The sequence below is a fragment of the Siphateles boraxobius genome, unplaced genomic scaffold, assembly GCF_051911475.1.
Source record: "Siphateles boraxobius isolate OS27281-9 unplaced genomic scaffold, OSU_SipBor_1 41, whole genome shotgun sequence".
Lineage (NCBI taxonomy): Eukaryota > Metazoa > Chordata > Actinopteri > Cypriniformes > Leuciscidae > Siphateles > Siphateles boraxobius.
In genome coordinates, this window is record NW_027509042.1 from 39,771,386 (window position 1) to 39,793,428 (window position 22,043).

General features: G+C 38.1%; 1 protein-coding gene across 6 annotated transcripts in view; it reads right to left on the reverse strand.

Annotated features, from left to right (window-relative positions):
- myh10 (myosin, heavy chain 10, non-muscle) overlaps positions 1–21,097 on the reverse strand; it is a 56,704-nt gene extending 35,607 nt beyond the window's left edge. For 3 of the 6 annotated variants that reach the window (XM_077199618.1, XM_077199624.1, XM_077199619.1), the window contains exons 1-3: positions 20,897–21,069; positions 19,403–19,777; positions 12,289–12,445 (exon numbers count right to left, since the gene is read on the reverse strand). In XM_077199618.1, the coding sequence (XP_077055733.1) occupies positions 12,289–12,445; positions 19,403–19,756 (511 nt within the window). In that variant the 5' untranslated portion in view covers positions 19,757–19,777; positions 20,897–21,069. Of the gene's footprint in view, positions 1–12,288; positions 12,446–19,402; positions 19,778–20,896 lie in introns of all 6 variants that reach the window. The other 3 variants (XM_077199621.1, XM_077199623.1, XM_077199620.1) reach the window with 3 other exon arrangements.
- Between the last annotated feature and the right edge of the window lie 946 nt (positions 21,098–22,043).

Consider the following 22,043-nt stretch of genomic DNA (forward strand, 5'->3'; position numbering starts at 1 on the left):
ATATCAACAAAACTGTGCACAAGGTTTTTTGTTTTGGTGTTGCCTAGGGCTATGTAAATGTTAGGTCGGTCAGCCGGTCAGGTGACATGTGGATTATTTATTTTGCATGAATTTGAATGGTTTTTTAGTGTACTTCTAATCAAAGCTACTATTTATAATATTAATAGAAAACGTAATGAAATTTTTTTTTTTATTAAAATCACTGGCGACCCATTTTTTAATTCTCGCGACCCACCCGAGGGTCGCGACCCAGGGTTTGAAAACCACTGGTTTAGAGTGCCAAAACCAATTCACATCATTCTTTTAGGCATTGAAAGGACTCCATTTAATGAGACACAGGGGTATCTGACTAAGTCCACCTATGGGAACAGAGGATGCCTGAAGATAAAATAGTGCTGACTGCTTTCCGGTTCTGGCTGCAGGAGGTCAGGGCTGTTTGGGACGAAGAGGATCTATAGCTGGGCAGATCCTCAGTATGGGGTTTCCTCCACCTGGATTCAGTTTGCTCACTAAAAGTCTAACATTTCAAAACCCGGCGCCCTTATATCAGAGGACAAAAATGTAAAAATGCAGGAGAGGGTGATAACACCAAAAAAAGAAAACGAATTGGAACATCTTTTGTTTAAAAGCTAGATTGCATTAAACACCGGGACTTGATAACTCGCTGTGTCCTTAAGCATGAATCAACATGAACAGAATGTAGGATTGATGATGTCCTAAGCAGAACTATGATAAATGTCGTGTTCGAAAGACAATGTTTTAGATAAAAAGTTCAGGGCTCAGGTTACAAGAACTGGAAGCAGGTGACAGGATGGAGGACTCTTAGAGACGCTTCTTTATGTATGGTTCACATCAACCTCTGTGAACATTCACAACACAATCGGTCTCGGATACAGAGACACATATGGCAGCCAAGGATTCTGAAGAATGGCCTCTCCTATCAGCACAGCTGCAGAAAAGGGAAGCATATAATCAAGTGAAGAGAGGGCTCTTGACTTCTTTTCACTGCATCCTTTGTTAAGGCCTTAGCAATTCTTCTCTGAACCAAGAATGGCTGATTACAGAGATGCCAGCATAAGTATACATGCATAATTCAGACACAATGTAATATGTAGAAATTACATTTAAAATCAAATGGAGCTCCCACACAAGCATTCAAAGATAACTCATAACCTGCTATTTTTAATTTGTTCATTGATTAGTTACAAACATGATCAGAACTGGAAGAGTTGGTGGCACGATTCTGATTAAACACCCAAATCTCTTTTTCACCCAAATTAATGAAATTCTTCAAAAAAACAAAAACAGCTTATGCTATGTGAAGACTAGAGTAACGGTTGCTGAAAATTCAGCCTTTATAAACCTATAGATAAGCCTAACCTTTAATCAGCCTCTGTCTAGTCTAATATCAGGGTAGATGTGCTTGTCCTGCCAAAACATCCACACAGAGCACTTTGAGCTTCAACTCCAAAGTTCTCACTCCGCACCCCCTCAGCTGGCCCAACCTACCCCACCCCCCCTTTACTGGTTTAACCTACGACAGAACACATTCCTCACATACCAAACCACATCGCTGCCAGACACCAGAGAGTGGACACTCACAGACACAAAGGAAAAATCTTCCAATGCTGGGGCTACAGTCCCCTTCACATCAGTAACATAGGACGCACAAACATTCATTACACTTTCTCATGTATGGCCACATACACCCTGTAAAGTTTCAGGAGTGACAACCGCATTTAAACAATAAATGATCGTTCCATGAGTACAGAACACGACTCGCACAAACTGCGATGATTGACCGTGGTAACCATAGCAATGTTCTGGCATCTCGCGTGTTTATTATACACTATTCCGAACAAAGAAATATTACAGTCACGAAAGACTCGTTATGTTCAGCAAACTAAAGCAAATTTAGTTATCGGAGGCGTCGTGTTTTGTAGACTACTTCACAGAGCGTGCCCTTGCAGTGTTACCATGTCCACTTATTTAAAGTGCATTTGAACTTGTTTAAGCTTGGCTCATACAGCTATCAAGTTTATGGAGTTATTAAAGTGAGCAAGTGCAGGTCGTGATATTTCAGTCTTATTTTCAGCAAATAGCATTCCAATTCATTAAATTTTTTTATTGGCTTGTTCTTGCTCACCGATTTACTTGCAAGATCTGGCGACGAGACATGCACATTAAAATATGCATTTTTTATTACGAGAGATGACAGACGGGAGATCCATCTCTGATGCCTCTCGTCGTACATCAAACAAACTAGTTCTTCAGTTCGGTTCTGTACACACTGGGTAGAATTTTTATAAATGCAGTTGTCACTACCTGCATTTTTTGGGAGTTAATTAAGTTGTAGAATGTGATTGTCACTCCCATATAATACTAATCCTTGTTGTACAGAATGGGATTAAGCACTAAAAGGTGAAGTGACAACCGAATTTAGCTGCAGTGTGTACGTGTATGTGTGCCAGGGGAGGGCTAATAAAACTGACCTGCTGGACACAAAACACACTGAACAACACAACTGGTTGTGAAAATATAGTTTATTGCAAAATATCATGGCAGCACTGAAATATGGCGCAGTTTTTGGGAATGGCACAAAGTATGGAAAATGTTTAATGCACTATGTTGCTTGAATAGAACATCTTAAAATACTAAGGATTTTGGAAAAATTGCAGTTGACTAAACGAGCAATTCAAACAAACAAAACATCTTGTGTCTTTTTGTACTGAAATTGGTTCAACACATCAGAAACCAGTTTTGACTCAGGGATTCGATCAATACATAAAAAAAGAAGGTCTTCAATGCTCACTGTGCCTCCTATCTAGGAATGTGAATTTCTGCCAAAAATGGCATTCGAAAATCGAGGAGCAAAAGTCGATTATCGTTCGGAAAAAAACAAACAAAAAAACGCACACTCACAATGACAGAAAGGGAGGGCAATTTCATCTTTAGCGATTTGTCATCAAACAAACCGTTTATGAATTGAACAAGTAACATGTTTTCATCGTTTTTTAACATAGTTAACAGAAGAAAAAAACAAAAAGCACGACAGTCCGTTTTTGCATCGCCAAACCAGATGCTCGTTAGATAAAAAAAATAATGTCATATGTCATAATGATTTTATGCGGACCTGCCTTGTTACTGCAATAGCCTACTTTTTAAACAAATTAGTTTCAATCAAAACTATTCGTGTGATGCCACTGCGCAATACACACACATTACCGCGGGATGGCGGGTGTTCATTTCATAAACTGTGGACAATGGCAGCTTATTTAATGTAGCCTATAAATTAACATGTTCAAAAAACGGATAATGTCATCATACTTGTAGCAGTGCTATCATCGCGTAATAATCTGTTGGGTTGTAAAATGTATTACCTGAATGAAATGAACTCGAATGTATAGTCCTGAGGAATCATTCATTCACAGACATCATACGAAGATGTTCAACTAGATCTTCATCGCTGGCAAAAATATGATGCATTTGTAGATTTGCTTTCACTAGACTAAACTATAACTGTTAGGCCCACCGCCACTTCATCCAACGCTCTTGATGTTCTTAAATCTTCCTGTTACGACTCCGAGAGTGAATTGAAAGCGAATCAGAGGATTCAGTGCGTGCAGGAAACAGAACAGACCATTCAAACTGATTCGCGAACCGATTTAGACAGATCTGTTTGATGAAGTCTTTGAACAGAATTGACACAAAAGAGTGATTCATTTGTGAATTGAGCATCGCTCATGCCCATAAAAAAGATGCAGCGCGCTTGGAATAAACTATGCATTTAACAGCATGTATTGCATTAAAATAAAGTAACGAGAGGAACGTCGCCCCAACGTAAGGAAGTAAATGTAGCCTACTTTGTAGACGGTTACTACCATAGACAGTAAAAGGTTACCACCCAACTCTGTTGGGCGCAGAGTTAACGGTCACGGTGCTCTTCTTCTGTTGTTTGCTTACACTATATAAAACACTGGTATCCTATCGCGCAGTAGGGGGTTTCATTCATGTTAGTGACACCTTGTGTCCCCGACAGGAAAATACCCTGCTGTGTTATCTGTGACAGTTGGCGCGCCGTCAATTATGACACATTGGAATTGCGCGAAAATATAACGATATTCGAAAAAGTAATTTTATGATCGAATTTCGAACGCAGTTCAACTATTCGAAGATCGCGACTCATCCCTACTCCTATCAAACCAAAAATAAGCACAGGCGGAAGAAATGACGGCAGAGATAAAAACAAACTAATACTGGATGCCAAAAAGCCTGCCGATAATTTCTTCTAGATCAGCATAAGGGTAGGAAAATATTTTAATAATGCATCTATTTACAATACGTGTTGATGAAGGTTCTACATTTGAATATGCAATGAGTCTGTGTTTACAAACTGATCAGACAATCAAGTCTGTTTCACCCCTAATGGTGATGCAGAGAGGCAGGAAAGTGCAAAGTAAACAAAGCCTGTCAGAATGACTTCTCTGGAAGATGATACAATAGTAAACGATAAAAGACAGAAGGTCTGGCACTCTAGACCTGTATGGCTAAAATGTGTATCTGGTCTAAATGCAAGGAAAAATTTTCTTTGTCTGGTCTTATATTGAACATCATTGACAAAGAGTAGCCAATATGGCAAAAATATTACGTCGCAATTTGTTTCCTAGTAGGATCTTGATACACAATCTTATCAGGATTCTTCTTCATCATGTTCTTCATTTCAGCTAGGGGTGGGGGATATGAGTAATATTTTTGCATGATAATATTTGATATATAATATGAGTATTTCATGTGATCATTATTTCATAAAATAACAGATGTTTTCAAAAAATGTTTTATATTACATACATGCATATAGTGCTTTAAGTTTTTCCCAAGTACAGTCGATCTATTTACAGGAGCATTCAAGTGAGAAATACTACAGAAATTGAATGATCAAATGTAAAATAAAGCATTGCATATTATTCGCAGTATAAATTAGACATACGCTGATTCTTATTAAAGCTACAATAGTTATTCAGTCAACAGCAGAGAGTCATTTTGTCTTTTATCTTTTGTTGTTTGATTAACATTAAGTTAACAGTGACAACAGCCTAATAAACCTGCTGCTTTTTAAGACCTAATGCAAGTTATCTATTAGATACCAACCACTATATGCATTTACCCGTGTACGCCAAGTGTAAAATCTTTACAATAAGTTTCCATTTGTTAACATGAACTAACAATGAAAAAATAGTTCTAAAGCATTTATTAAATCTGAGCTAATGTTAATTTCAACATTTACTAATACAGTATTAAAATCAAAAGTTGGATCTAACATTAACATAGATTATTAAATACTGTTACCAGGGTGGGAAATTAGCACCCGCCACCAGCCAATGGCTGGTACTTTTTCAAAGTGGAGGGTGACTTTGCCTTGTATACCAGCCACAGTGGCGGGTAAATTGTAAAACATATTTTTATTGGTTACTACTTAAAACATTCCTTGTAACGGATTGGACATCTTTTGTCAAAGAATGCTGTTGCTAAGTAAAAATAATGCACTTTTGTCGAGTAACTAATTTGATTGGTTTTCAGCGCTTACGGACACAGCGCATGGACACGGCGCTGAACGGACCGTGACGCATATAGCTGAGGTACAGACGAAAGGAAAATTAAACAAATATACCCGGTGTTAAGAGGCCCGCCGCGGAGTCAGAAGTATATGAATGTACAACCTGTTGAGGGCGTAGTAAATAAAAAGTGAAGGTACTTTTCGAACAAGTGGCGCATTGATGACGAAGGGAAAACGAGGGTTCGCTTAGTTCGCTTACTGTCGAACCTATGCGTCGTCCGAAAATGCAAACAATTCTTTCGTTAGAGGAACAACTAACCTTAAAATAGAGTCAATGAATATGACCAATTCTATTCAGAAACGTTCATGCGATCTGCAAAAAGGGCAGACCTTTTTGGGACTACGTTTGGATGTGCAAGTAAGTAAATTACTAACTTGAAGTTGTGTTTTGTGATGGCTAGATACAGCTATCATTTTTTTAGTTTAGGGATAGTTTTAGCAGCGGCGAGGATAGGAGCCGATAACGTGGGTGCTCCGGAGCTCGATTACGCGCCAGTTAAACTTTTCATCTCCAATCCTATCTGTATTTGTGAGAAGTGGTGCTGTCCTGAGTTGAAAGAGAGCCTACTTTACGGCTTTATTATCGAGTTAACCCTCTGGGGTCGACAAACGCGCGGGTGCGTTTTGCTGGATTTTTTTCAAATAGCAGCAAAATACATTTAAATACTCCATCCTTTATGGTCATACAGACTTAACTAATATTAAAAAATAAACTGTAAAATAACCATGCATGATATTCTCTCAAAAATACAAACATGTACATGCATGTTGCTTACATATTATGGTAGCCCTGTTTGTGCTAATAGTGCTTTTTTTTTCTTTTTTTTAAAAGCCCGTGAGCATCCACGGAGGAAAACATAAATTGGCTCCTGAGTGCAGCATAACTCATTGTTAAATGGATAAAACCAATGACATATTTGTAATGGACGTCAATGTTATCAAAGTCACAGTTCTCATTCATAAATTTGAATTCCAGAAAAAGTGGCTGGTAAAAAATACAAGTGGCTGGTAAAATTGGGCATCCACCAGCCACTGTGGCTGGTGGGCAAAAAAGTTAATTTCCCACCCTGACTGTTACGAATGTTTTGTACATTGTTAGATAATGCGAGCCACCCAATGACTGCTCGGTCAAATACAGGATAAATAAAGTGCAATGAAAGAGAATTGAATTTGGATATGAAGCAAATGAAAATGGCAAAATTAAACAGATAAGACACTAGAGCTCATAGACAAAAATAATCCAGTCTGAGAGAATCATTTTTATGAACCGCAGTACAAAAAAAGCCAAGCAACAAGAGGGCAACGACAAGCATCCGCAACAGAATAAACAGCCCATCTGCTGCAACTGCTGTCCGCAGGAATTTACCATGTAGCTGTTGGAAATGATGAGCCCGTCAGTCACACAGAGAAATATGACTCACTAGATACTCAGTGACCCGAGCCAGATATGGCCTGATCAGAGGTGACAATAACTATTGGAGACTGCAGTTCTATTACACAGAACACCATTATGTTTACATGTCACTTTAAATTTTAAACCAAACACAAATCAAACATCTACAGACCTTCAAACTCCACATACTTCAATTAAACAAATATTGTGCAATTTAATTGTGTCCTAACTAACTACATTATTGACATTCCCACTAGGTGGCTAAAATAGAAATCTACAAGTGCAATAATTTATAGACAGGAGGAAAAAAAATGAAAATCCTTGCTGAAATTAAAAAATAATATGTATCATGGTATCAGCTGATGTTTAGCAAACTAAGAATATGTCATCTGCTTTGTCAGAGGCTCTGTAGGGGGATTCTGTAGCCATGTTGTGTTGAAGGGGTGTGTGTTCTGCAGTGTGGCCAAACAGCCTGGCTCAGAGTACTAAAAAAACAAACACCTCAAAGGTCACGACTGACCTGACGTCTGACAAACAACCCTGGAGTTTCATGCTATGTGGATGTCCAAAAAACAACAACGACAAAAACACTTACCCTAACCATTATTTATACATGAAATAAATAAAACTCAACAGTCTGGTTTTCTGTATGGAATAGATGGTTTGTTTTATGTTCGATACTTTTGGAACCTAATACCCTAAACAAACAGGCAAAAAAGTATCAACCAAAAATATCATACGAGAGAATAAAAATACTTTAAATTTAAAACTTCAGACATAGTGACAGCTCTTAAACTATTTTTTTTTTATTCCCTCTCAGAATTTTATTTTTGACACTTTATAGCTGTGATTTTGGCACGAATGTAGTTTCATAATTGTCAGTTGTGTCACAGTACCTTTACACATACCAAAAACTGAACTTGACAACATCAAGTCCAGAAACTTGGAAAGTATAGCTATGATTAGGAACATTGACATACAGACATATTTTAAAATACATTTGGCCTTTTTCTGAGCAGCTTCCTTTCAAAATTTAATGTTTTAGCTACAGCTCAGTCTGAATATAACTACACTGTTAACTCAAACAAGCAAAATTCCAGATTCTGTATGAGAATATAATAATATTTATGTATCCATCCACAGTATCGCTTAGTTAACCTGTCTGAGACACACTGAAGAAAACACAGCTGATCTGAAACGGGTACAAAAATGTTTTCGAGCTCCCCTCGGAATGCCTTTGAAACCGAGTCTCTGGTCACCATAATCTACCCAAGATCTTTATGTTCCAGTAGGCTCAAGACAGATGAGATCTGTCTGCAACCACCTGGACCGAGTTCAAAAGGACAGTGTCATGAAACGCATTACCGCTTATTACACATGTATTGGAAACAGGTGGGTCAAAAACTCCCAAGCTCCCCAGAACAGTAACTATCTCAGCACAAAACCAATTCCATCCCATCCCTAACTGATAAGTTGGGGGGCTTGACATCTCTTGGCATGATTGAAATTAAGTGTGCCCCCACACTGGGTAAATGTGGTTGTGAGATTGCATTTTCAAAGGTTGTAATTATGTTTCAAACATAGCTTTCCTGTCAGTAACCGTGTTTAGATTTCATAGCTTCCATATGCCTTGAAGAGAGATGGGTGCCACTGACATTCCTGCGCTCCAGTGGCTGTACTGACTGGGTCTTTTCCAAAAATGTTATTGTTGTAGTGAAGATCAGCACTTTCAAAGTTGTTATAATTAGCCCTTTGTAACTAAGTTCAGTCAACAGCCAGAGAGGGGAATTATGGCTGGTTTCTGACCAACTAATCAAAGACAGATGTGAATGGATGTGTGTTTGTGTAAGTTAGTGTGCCCAGACACTTATTTAACGTGTAAAAATGCATGTCAGAAAACAAATATTCTCCTTTAATAGTGCAATATACCCAACTATAGAGCATTAAAATGACCTCAGCTATAAGGGTATTGACACAGATTTCACAAATCAATCAATTAAATTCTGATTTCAATTCAACTAGCCTAGATATTGATTCACTTGGAGATATTAATATATATATATATATATATTAGGGCTGGGAGAGAAGAAAAAAAAATCGATTCACCTAGAAACTTTGATCAAATCTTAAACAGTTTTGGCGCTCTGATAAAAGAGTGGTATCTAGCCATAAAACCACAACTGCGCTTGGACAAAACTGGAACGGAGCCATGATGGAGGAAATATCTCAGAGGAAAAATAAACAACTTTGTTCCACTGCCGTAATCCCTGTAGATCTAATGATACTGGCGTGTGTAGCCTTGTTGGGGGTGTTTCCTCCAAAGGCAGACACTAGGGTCCATGTGTCCCGGCCAAACTTGACCCAGTACGTCACAGTTCGCACTGCCCCCCCAACCATGACCACACAAAGGCGACATTGTACCCCACAATGCAGGTCAGCCTCTCCTTCCAGCCTGGGACGGCTCTTGTTCCCTGACCACTGACAGATTAGGACAACTGGTCTGTCCTTGTATGTAAGACTGAGAGAGCGGTTTGGTAGAGAATTCAGCATTGCATTCATGCCAAATTGCTTCTCCATTTCCTGGATTAACTTCTTTGATTCCAAGTTTGGATGACTGTTCACTAATAACAAATTCACCAATGAAAGGACAAGAATAAATAAAATGTTATGTACATTTTTAAATTTAAATTTTAGATTTTGTTTAAATAATTGACCCTTCGCTAAGCCATGCCCGAAAACCGCCACTGGCCAATCATGTCTTAGCAACCGTAACTAGGCGCGGGAGGTCTGGCAAGCTTGAGCGAGGGAAACATGCCGAAGCGTTGTGCGTATGGATTGTGCTAATCTCATACCCGGTATCCTAAAAGTTTGGACAGGGGAGTAGAATTTTTTTCCCTTCCCGAAAATCTAAAAGCCAAGGGGAGAAATGATATGCGTGGATCCAGCAGTGTGGGAGACCGCATTCACAACTAAATGTCGACAGGATTAACAAAAACACCTATTGCTTGGAAATAATGAGGGTTCTTTGTTCATAATGCATGTATTTAACGTAAAATATGAGGATTCAAGACAAGACGGAGGCTCACTGACATACTTTAAAATATATTTCAGCATTTTGTTAATCGATGGCCTACTACCCCTGACTGAGTAACTTTAACCCAATCCGATCGCGGCTCTCCCGGTGTTAGTGTTATTCCACAAGATTTATGGATAAACTGTTTGATTTATAATTATTAGATTATTTTCACGTTTCACTTACCCTGCTGTGCACGAACATAGCTGTTCCTCAATTTGTGCGTTTCCCATTTGAAAGGTCAGCGTATGAGGCGGCTGCTGCTTGTACTGGGACTATAGGCTTTAGCTTCAATTTTTATGAAATTATTCTCAAATCGGTTGCATATTATGTCGTGGATATATCCATCGAATGCATACTGCAATCCCTTTTGTCTTGCTCTCTCAGATATTTCACATGTTCGCCAAAAATTACTAATTATCTCATTGGGAATGTCTGACACCGGTGAATACACACTGTAATAAACGTGCCAGGCGCAAAAGCTTGTCAGGCGTAGCAACAGTAACTAGGGAGGGTGGGGCTTAGCGAAGGGTCAATTGTCATGTACCTTGACAAGTGAAGACTTTTACATTGTTACAAAAAATAATGTTCTTTTAATCTTAAAATAAAAAAAATACATAAAAAAAATGTTTCTTTGAATTTAATTTTTTATATTAAGACGTACAACTGTCTTCAACACTGATAATAAGAAACGTCTCTTGAGGAGCAAATCAACTTATTAATATGATTTCTGAAGGATCATGTGACACTGGAGTAATGATGCTGAAAATTCAGCTTTGCAATCACAGGAATAAAATCATTTTAAAAAACATTTTAAAGTAAACAGTTATTAAAAATTTAAATAATTTCACAATATTACTTATTTTTGATCAAATAAATGCAGCCTTGGAGAGCATAAAGACTTCTTTTAAAAAAAAAAAAATATATATATATATATATATATATATATATATATATCTTCCTGACCCCAAACTTTTGAATAGTAATGTACATTTCATTATTAAAATTGTACATACATAAAAGTCATTTTGGCAATCACAAATGCTATAAACATGAATTAAAATACAAGAACGGCTGAATTGGTACAGCCTACAAACAAATGCGAATCCCATATTATGTAATACAGCTCCATTTATCCTAATCAAAAGTGTGCAGACTGTTTGTCCTGACTACACTTGCTGTTCATTGATTGTATAAACTCCTCTAAACACCTCTAAAATGCAGTGAAAATTAAATTGAGAGTTGAAAGATTAAATTAATTCAGTTGTAATGGAACACACTAACATCTCTGCCAAACCTAATCTTAATCTGTGACACAGTTACCCACTCCAATATCCAACTGCCCCAGATTTACTAAGAGATGACTTAAAGATTATGACAGCGCTGCAAAAGAATGATGGTTGGCCAAAATCACAGAATTACATCTCCTGATCTTGCCTTACACAATCAGCTACAACCGATCCGCTTCATTGAGTAGAGAACCAGTATGAAAACACACAGGAAGCAGTCTGAAAAAGCTCCAATTATCTAAGAAGAGGAGCGAGGGACCTTACTTTGTATGATCTCCTACTGTGATGGACAGAGGCTTAGTATTCACAGCTAATGAAATATGATAAAGAACAGAGTGACGTTTCAAAAGTTTGTCTCTCTAAAACTTCTTTAGTAACCGATAAAGAAATTTCTGATACGTATTATCTTACACTTCTCACTTCAATATGCACAGACCCACAGCTGGGACAAGAAAAACTCAAGCCCACTGGAATGAAATATGAAAAAAAAAAAATTATGAAAAAAAACCTTTTTCTCTCCATGCTCTTAATAAAATTAATTTATCTCTTGGGATGAAAAAACAAACTGAAATATAATAGATGCCATAGGAAATAGTGTCTATTCAATTTCCGTCTAAGTCACATGATACAATGAAACACAAAGCACAGCCAATAACATTAAAGGTTGGCTGAAAATGCTAGCAATTTCATATTCTGCTTTATGGTTAAGGAAATGTGTCTGCTTAATAACACCTGGTGGTCTTATCCTCATCTAGCAGCAAGAGCTGAAAAAAGATTCAATAAACACAAAAACACCCTCTTTATTTCTGCTGCAATATCCTCAGTGGAAATCCAGAAATATTTAGCTAGAGGTGTTAATGGGGCTTAACATGATGAACTGACTGAGAACAGAAGGAATATTTGTTAATTACAGTCTTACCTTGAAGCATGCATCTGTAGGCCGATTCAGAAATGGCGTAGATATGAGGTGGCATTTCATGCCTCTTCTTACCCCTGTACATCTCGATGATGTTCTCGGAGTATATGGGGAGGTTTTTGTATGGATTTATGACCACACAGAAGAGTCCCGAGTACGTCTGCACAGAGACAAGAACACAAACAAAAGATGGAAGAAAATGTAATACTTAACTGATACTTATCTTACTATTTAATTAATGATTTAATACATAACTCATGTTAATTTAACAAAATCTATGACACCAATTTTTTGACCTCAACGCCATTAAACGCTAACTGTGCTATACATACTATATCTTTGATTTAAATGTAGTTAAAAAACAAAAACTTCACTAAAATCTCTAGGCTGACGATAGAACGATATGACAATGGAGCATATCGCCCAACATTAACTGATAAACAAGTAAGATGGAGTTTAGCGATCTTCGTTTGAGATATTCTGCTTAAATGAAAGTGTCATTCAGTCAGTCGGTGTTCCTTCACAAGTCACTTGTGCTGTTTGCTGAGAACCTTCTCCCAGATGAACTGTAATAAATCCACACATGGATTTCGAGACTATATTTGCGATTGTTGCTGCTGAATAAATGCACTAACTCTGTGTGACAATACAAATTATTTTTTGCTGGTGTTTTTTAATAGAAAAACATTAATGTAATCTGGAATTACTATTAGGAATTAATTATACTTAGACAAGCGTTATGATATAATGCCAACAGATTTTTATTTTTATTTCAGAACAATTCAATAATGTAATGAGATAAAATACAGATTATTGTTTATCATGAATTTAAGATATTTTTCAAGGGGCAGTGAAAACTGAAAAATACTGATATCTGCCATTAAGTGTACAGAATGAAACACGACAAAGGTGTTTTTCTTGAGAAATGCTGGCATGCTTTCAGGGCCAGTGCAGCTGTCCTGCAGTGAGTATGCACTTCATTACAGAAGACATTTACTAGTTTTATTCATGCTGTTCCACACACGAGACTTTAACTGGGAGCATCTTGTGTTTGTTTGAACGTCTTTGGCCACTGCTGTGTGATCCAGACACGAGTCAGGGAAGAGGTAATCCCCGTCTGCTGAAGAGTCTTTCTATTGGCTGAGGTTGTGTTGAGAGTGGGCATTTATATGGGTGTGGAGGAGTAATGGGGTGCATTCAGGACAGTTGAGTCTACATCCCACTCCCATCTCCCCACTAGACAAAGCCATCCTGCCAAACTCAGGCCAGAACAATAGACTTGGGACTCAAGAGACTTGTGGCTGGAAATTTGTTTTTCTCCAGTATCATTCTCCCATGTTTGTCAGGCTGTACATGGAAGAAAACGGCTTCCCATTTATGAGATATGCACAACTGCGATCATTAACAATTTAACATTTAAGAACTTTAATGTACTACTACTGCATGGAAATAAATGCTGTGATGTTATTTCCATCAAGAGGTGCATACTTTTTTTTTGCCAAGATCTTGTACTGACAATGCAAGAGTTGAGCGCTCTGTAAAGTCTCCTCCAGCACATCCAAAGACTTTCAATGAGTTTAAGGTCTGGACTCAGAGGTGCCAATTCATGTGTGAAAATGATTCTTCTTGCTCCCCCCAACCATTCTTTCATAATTTGAGCCTGATGAATCTTGACATGGTCATCCTGGAATATGGCCATGATGCGTCTTCCTACATGGAGTGTGTAGATTTTCATCTCTTAAACAACCATCAATTAGGGTTAGAAGAACTGTTGCCAAACATATAACATGCTAGAAACATAAAACATAATCACTGCAAAACATGATCCAATCAGAGACTCTGCTATTTAGGCTACGTCTAAATTAATCCAGATACATTTGAAAACGCTGTAATCGTTTCAAAATGCTCTGTCTACACTGGCAATTTTCAAGCGTTTTCTCACTGAGATGATACAGAGGGAACAGACATCATTATGCTATTCTTCTGGCAGGATCATTTTATTTAGCAAAATATCTCACCATTCACTAATGCTTCCAGGTCGCACTAAGTCACCATTATATGTTTGATCTAAAACGCAATATTTGGCCACAAGACAGTAATTGAGAACACATTTTCTGTCATCTTTGCAGGACTTTAATATGAAGAGTGTACAAGGTAACATATCTTTAGCAACAGTGTGAAAGTGAACAGCACATAAAAGGCACAATAGCGGTATAAACATGCAAATCTATCAGTTTAAAATGGGTCACGACTAGACATGCATCATTGTTTTAAAATACCTCCGTTCACAGTGTCCACACAAACACGAAAACAGCGTTTTCAAATCTATCCACTTGGGAAAGTGTTTTCAAAAAGCTCAGTTTTCGCAGTTGTCTCAGTGTGCAGAGAAAAAGATGCATTTTCAAACAAAAACATTCTCGTGAGCAAGGCATTAAATCCAAACAGCAACTTTTTTTTTTTTGGGGCTAGGTAGAGAGATTACTTTAGTAATTGCTGTATTCGAATTACTCCATAGTGATAGAAACTCTCTGCACAGCCCTATTTACATTAGATTGATTTTATTAACTTTAATGTTCTTAAAGCGTTTACCAAGGCAAGCACTATCGGATTGGGACTCGGTATCAGCAGATACTGAATATTCAATGACTTGGATTGGGGGCACAGAAACAAAAAAAAAAAGGGGATATGTCTACTAATTTGTTTGTTTACAAGGTGGCCACATTGGTAGCGCAGGCCGCTATTTCAAAGGGCCTATTTATACCAGGTCACTTCATGCATTTTCTCTGTAATGTAATGGAAGTAGCTAGAAGTACATTCGAGTGTAACAAACAGATTATCAAAAAAAAGACCAATATAGTGTTGTAGTGTGGGGACTTTGTTCTATGCATCTCCCATCATGCTATTCAGGAACATAGGGGCGTGGGAAGGCAGAGAGGAACGCAGCAACTCCACGGCTCTGCCCACACAGCAGATATGAGCACATACCACACAGCAGCCTGAGGTCTGGTCACTATCCACGCACACAAAAAGAACAGATAACCTTTAAAGACACAGTATGAAAGTTTCGCCAATAGAGGTCGCTTCTTAAAAAAATAACAAAGACGTAGCTTGATGACGCTGTGAATGAGCATGGAATCATGGGAGTTGTCATCTTCACCTCCACAGCTGACGGGCAGAAATCATATTCCTGGATGAGCTGACGTTTTAAATTTTATTAACGTTACTGTGGTATGAATCAGGGCGTGGGCACAGAGCCTGGCATATTTTACATTGATGTTTTTATGCTTGTAGGCTTTTTTTCTTCTTTTTTTTACAATTAAAGTTGTTTAACATCCACCTCCTTCTTCCCTGAACTTGAACATTGTAAGGCCGTGTGTCCACCAAAGCGTTTTTTCACGCACCTGGCGTAAAATTCCAATTGTTTTCAATGGGAGCGCCGCGTTTTTTAAACGCCATGAGCGTAACGAGGCGCTGAGCGTGTATTTAACGCTCAAACGCTGAGCGCCCGGCGTTCTTTACTGGTCGCCGACAGTTGAAAAATTTTCAACTTTGGGTAAAACGCTGCACTCATCACTGTCACTTTTTACACAGCCGTCCAATCACAGTGGAGGAGGGGCGGGACAAATACCTGAAAAAACGCAGCGCTGCCAAAACGCTCTCAAGCGCTCAGTGCTAGGCGTTTTCAGCAGAGCGCCTAGCGTTTTCAGCCGGCTAAAAACGCTTTGGTGGACACACAGCCTAACAGTTATGTTTGATCAGTAAAATTCGCATTATTTTATTTCAGTCTAATGAAATAGCCACAATTGCTGAATTACTAACTCATACAGGTAAATTTATTTGACGGAATAAAATTGTCGGGTAACAGCACTGTTTTACTCGGTCAAAACAATCATACCTAAAACACATTTGAGTGTCGTGAAAGTTGTAGGGCTGCAGCTATCGATTCTTTTTGTAATCGATGAATCTAGCACTAAGTCGATCGATTAATCGGATATTTTTTTGTGTGTGTTTTATTAACAGAATAGTTATATTAAACTTGTGTCTATTTCAGTTAAAGCTGTTATAAGTTATATACTATAAGTTATATAGTATGCAAGTTATAAAGCTATCTCATATGTGAATTTTCCTTTAAGATGTTACAATATAACCACTCTAAGCATCTAAGCATATTTGTGTATTCTGGTAGTTTAACATTGAAGAAGAGCTGTAACGTGACTTGTTGAACACGCAGTAAAAGCTGACGCACTTTTTGTTCCGTGCGTTTTAACTGAAAAATGAGTACTCCGAATCTTTATTAAAAACCAACAAGCTTGGGACTTTAATTTTTTGTTGTTGTCTGTATTTGGCAGACGTGAAATACAAACAAGGTCTCGCAAAGACTGCAATACAACATTTGTTCCTCCATCACGTCCCGGTGTGTACAGTGAATGCATGCTGAAATTATTGATAGTATATATACTATATAAAAGTTTAAGCATATGTGATGCATTGCTGCAATTGGTCTGACTGGCGTGTGTGTGTGTGTGTGTGTGTGTGTGTGTGTGTGTGTGTGTGTGTGTGTGTGTGTGTTTTTTTTAGGCTATACTCTTGCAATTGAACGTGATAGTTACGTTTACTACTTAAAAATGTCATCAAAGCTAAAAATCATATCTAGTCAAACCGCATCACGACATCGCTACAAATACAGTATGGGATTAAAATCAGCGAACATCAATAGGCTTAGACTACGTTACCTTGTTTCAGCGAGTTAAGTGTATTAAGTGAATTAAGTGTGTAATGATCCCACACTTTAGACAATTTCTGCCGTTTATTTACATATTTATTCTCCGCCATCGCGCCAACTAAATTCAAAATATATGCTTCCTGAACAGGTCCGTGTGAATAAACGGTCCGTGTGAAACAATCAAATCCCTGCGCCGCGCGTATAGTGCGCGTCATAGGAATTTAACGAGGCTTCGAGGCAGAGTTTTTGCCTCGAGGAATTTTTGTAATCGAGTAACTCGAGTAACTCGAGGAATCGTTTCAGCCCTAGAAAGTTGTTAACGTTAAGCTGTGCGTTAGCTTTGTGGCTGCTATGAGACACTTCTTGCACACTGCAGTAAGCCAGATCGATATTAGAATATCATATTTAAAAAAGCTGGATGACTTGTGTTGTTAAATGGCATGGACTAATAAAAATATATATTGTATGGTGGAGAAAATTCTGTACTACTGTTACTACAAATAAAGCGCTCTCTGATTATGCTATGTTAGCAATTACTTGCTTTTGATACTTTATGTAAACCAATTATTATTGCCTCGCTGTTATTATGCATTTTAAGTCATTTTTATTATCACAAAAAACATTATCCGATTACTCAATTAACGAATTGTCTAAATAATTGACCATTTGCTCGATTACCAAAATAATTGCTAGTGAAAGCCCTGGATTAGTTAAATAATAAGTAAAATGCACCTGCATTGTTTAGCATTTTGTGACTTTCAGTCAAATAAAATACTTTTTTTTTAAAGATAAAAGTCAGATTTTGTCATTGAAGATTTCTTAAATATAGCGTTTCTTAAAAAATATATTGTTCTAAATATTCTAAAATATAGCCTAGTGTTTCTTAAAAAAAAAAAAAAATCATCTCATTCTCATGAACCCAATATCGTTTATCGTCTCATGAGTTAAATGTATCTTCATACCCCTAGTCAACCATAATTAGCCATCAATAATAAGGAAACTGATGTACGCTGAGGTATGCACGGGTTGTCAAGTCAGTCTGACATCTTAACATCTTGCAGATATTACGAGCCAGTTGTAACTCAATGCAAAACAAAGGTCCTGTTATTAAACTTCAGCTTTGGCTAGGTCAAGCATGGGCCTCCAGAGCGAATTACTGTAGCCTATGGGGAGGAAGCCCAGCAGCCACAGAAACATGCCTTAATCACAAGGTAGCAGGGAGCAGGCCTTACAATCCAGCCGGACCGTGTTCAACACTGCTGAGCGGGTATGGGAGAATATGATATTGTAAAATGAATAACAACATTGCCTGCTTTCAAAACGTCTTCATAAAGTGCAGCCAGTCGAGATGATTTCTGTTACCAACGACCAGAAAAAAGCTTTCAGTGATGGGAAATTAAAAGTTGAACAGGATATATTCGATCCAGTGTTGTTGTTTTTGGTGACTAGGTTGAAAGATCAACAGAAGTCACTGGACAGTGTGAAGAAAAGTGGCCCTTCTCATTGAAATTCTATAATGACCTCATAGGGAAATAAAGGAAATGATGGGGCTTAAACACCAAAAAGCTTGCCTCACACTCTCTTTCTCGCTCTTGAACAATAAAAGTCCCTCAGTTCCTCTCTCTTAGTGCATGCTGTAAAGTGGTTCAGGACCACAAGGTACTTATGAACTCAAACTAGGGCTGCAACAACTATGCCTAATCGACAAAATCGAAAATGAAAATAATCAACAACAAATTTAATTATGGCTTTATCGTGTCGGTGCACAGAAAACCTCCACCAGTCACGCCACTCTACGGTAGTGAAAAATGCATTACTATGAACATAAAACATCTGAAATATAGAGGAGGACAATGACTGAGACACTGTGAAAAAAGTGCATTAACTAAGCTATCCAAAACATGAGATGCTTTAAAGTTCATATTATGCGCTTTAAACTTGTAAGCATTCAGTTTAATGCAGCTTGTCCTGTCAGGCACCATGTCAGATATGTGTGCTGTTTAATGCGTTTGGAGATGTGCCTTCTTCACAGTACTGTTATATCCTTATCTGTGAGTGTTAGAAATAGAATATACCATGAGCATTTCCATTTTGTACAAAGGTTTGTCCTGACAGCAAGTGAGTCTCTGTTAAACTTCATTGAACGAGCACCCATGTACATGTGTGTATACACACGTGTATATACACACATTAGACACACAGAAATTAAAATTCGATTTGTTATCCAATGAATCAACAATTAAAATAATCATTAGAAGCAGCCCTATCCCTACACTCTCAAAGAAGCCTATATACTCCTATAAAAATAATGAAAATTACTTCGAAAACCAAAGTAGAACAAGACTTCAACTTGAAAGCAAAAAAAGAAAGCAAACACCATCACATCACACTTACGTATATGAGCCCAGAGTAGTAACGATCCTTCAGGTTGTGCAGAACAGACGCTTCATTCAGGCAGGTGAGCTCCGCCATATCCTCCACTTTGCTGAACTTGGGTGGGTTCATCTTCTGGATGTCATCTTTGTTCACCAGGGCCTTCTTGCCATTTTCAGCCAGCTCAACAAGCACCTCCTCTCCACGTTCCTCTCGAATGCTGGCCGCCTCGAATCCATGCCGCTCGGAGGGAACCCACACCAGCTTCTTGGCCGTCCAGTCTGCCTGTGAAGCTGGGTTGTAGACCACGGCCCGATCCACAAAGAGGTACCGCTCAGGGTCCTCTTGCCCGCTCCGCTGCGCCATCTCCGGCATGAGGAACTAAAAATAGGCCACCTGGAAAAAGAGTTAGAGGGAGTTAGTAATGGAAGAGCAGATATTCACTCTGATATGAGACAGGGGCTAGGCATAGGAGTATGAACAGTCAAATATTAGGCTATATTGGTTTTACATGGATATAGCCAAGAATGCAGATACATCATTAAGCAACATGCATTTAATATATATTATACATGGGTAGTATTTCAAAATAGATCTTATCATAACAATAAAATAGTTGTCATTTGGCTTGCTTAAATTCTCTAAATAAAAAGACAAACTACTGAATTAATTTAAAGTATGTGGATTTATTCCGCACAAAGCTCATATTTTCAGTAAACTGTTTTACAAGCAGCTGTTTACACATACCAGATAATATAGGTTTAATATCTCTGTACCACTGGACCACCTCCAGTGGCCTTTCAAAGACGCATTAACGGGAGGAAAACCCCAGTAGAAGCAGAAGCCAGATGGTCTGGCCTACAACTGGACTAAGAGTTACTGTAATTCTCAAAGAGGAAAAAAAGGATAGAATTAGGCAAGCAGGGCAAAGAAAATGGGTCGTGCCTGTTATTTCACACATAAGAGCCGTTATATGGGTGATGAATCCCCTGTAATATGAAGCGGTACTTCAGGGCCAGTCCTTCAAAATTCATTCAATGATATAAACCCGGTCCAACCAACTTCCTAACGGTCACGGTCTTACAAATAGTTTGATATTATAGGTTTGGTACATATACAAACGCGACGGAACCGTTAAGAAATAACATTTTCTCCTACAATAGCTAAAGTTTTTGGCGGCCGTCTAGCTCGTGCTCATTCCTCGCGCCTGCAAACCGGGAGCTGCGCCTCCGCATCATCATCATCATCATCATCTCCCGGTATATGGCCTGTGTCGAGGCGGACAAACGTTTTATTAGTGCATTAGCCAACATGTGCTGCTCGTGGCTGCCCAAAAGCAAATGATCCTACAAATAAACATGTATTCATCTGCTTTTAAAGGTACCGCAATAACAAGCTCACTAACATGGGTTAGCGCGCGAGCTCTCCCAGTTGCTTGAAAAGTAATGCAAAAAATAATCCGTTATACGGCAACGGGAAAAAACCGGGCCAACATTAAAAGACGCATGAACTTACCAGAGGGTTTCAGCGATGAGACCTACGTGCACGAAGAGATGAATTAGTTGCAATCCAGCGCGTCCAGTTTTTATTATCCAGTTATTTTGAAAGGCGGCCAAATATTCCCCTGTTTCGCCCCTTCTCTGTTCTCACTGATGCCACCGTCCGCAGCCCTGCTTCTCTATGAACTCCTCAACCGAACTCAGCATCGCACTCTCTTGCGCCCGCCTCTCCAGTCACACCCACCGGGGCGCTTATGGAACGGGGATTGGATTGTACCGGACCTTGACCACAAGCTATTGGTTTATTAGCATTACACCCCCAACAAAGCTGATTGTTCATGCAAGCTCTCTTTCTTCTAGCGGGAGCTAGCCTGTATCATATTGGTTTCAAGGCCGTGAGCGTGAAATATTTACCAAAGAGGGCAGGTTACTTTATTTAATTTACAAAATAGCCTAAGTAAAAAAAAAAATTCAAATTTATTATAAAAAAAATAAAACTGTAAAGCATATTGACGTTTACAACCTCGTAACGTTAGTTGTCTTACATTTTCGGACTCATTTCCGATCGATTCTTTCGAACAGTTAGTTTCAAATTACTTTTATTCGAAACAGATAAAAATAACGAAAACTTCATCACCTACATTGGTGAATTGTTTTAAAAACATGTTGATAAAACTGTAAAACGTAAGCTGTAAATATATTCACCACGTTGTATTTGTAACATTTCTGCTATTGGCCTAGACATTCTCTGTGGTAACTTGCTTTTTTATAAAAATTAACCATAATTTTACTTCAAATAAATGTAAAAAAAAACATGGTTACAGTTAAACCATGGTAACCACAAATGAACCATGGTGTTGCTGCTCTAATCATAGTTTAGCCATGGTATTTGTTGTAAAATTGTGGTTACAAATGGTAATCAATCCGTCAAAATCCAGTTGTTCAGAATCATTGATTCGTTTAAAAGATACTCCAAACTATGATTCGTTTAAAAAAAAAAGGATAAGGCATTTTTAAGGATAAATTTATCAATAGATTACCTCACTGACATAAATTGCAATTAACTAAATCCAAGATGTACCTCATGTCAAAGATTTAAAAAAAAAAAATCTATCTCTGGTATTTATCGATTTAATGTTTCTGTCCCTATTAAAGTTGTATTG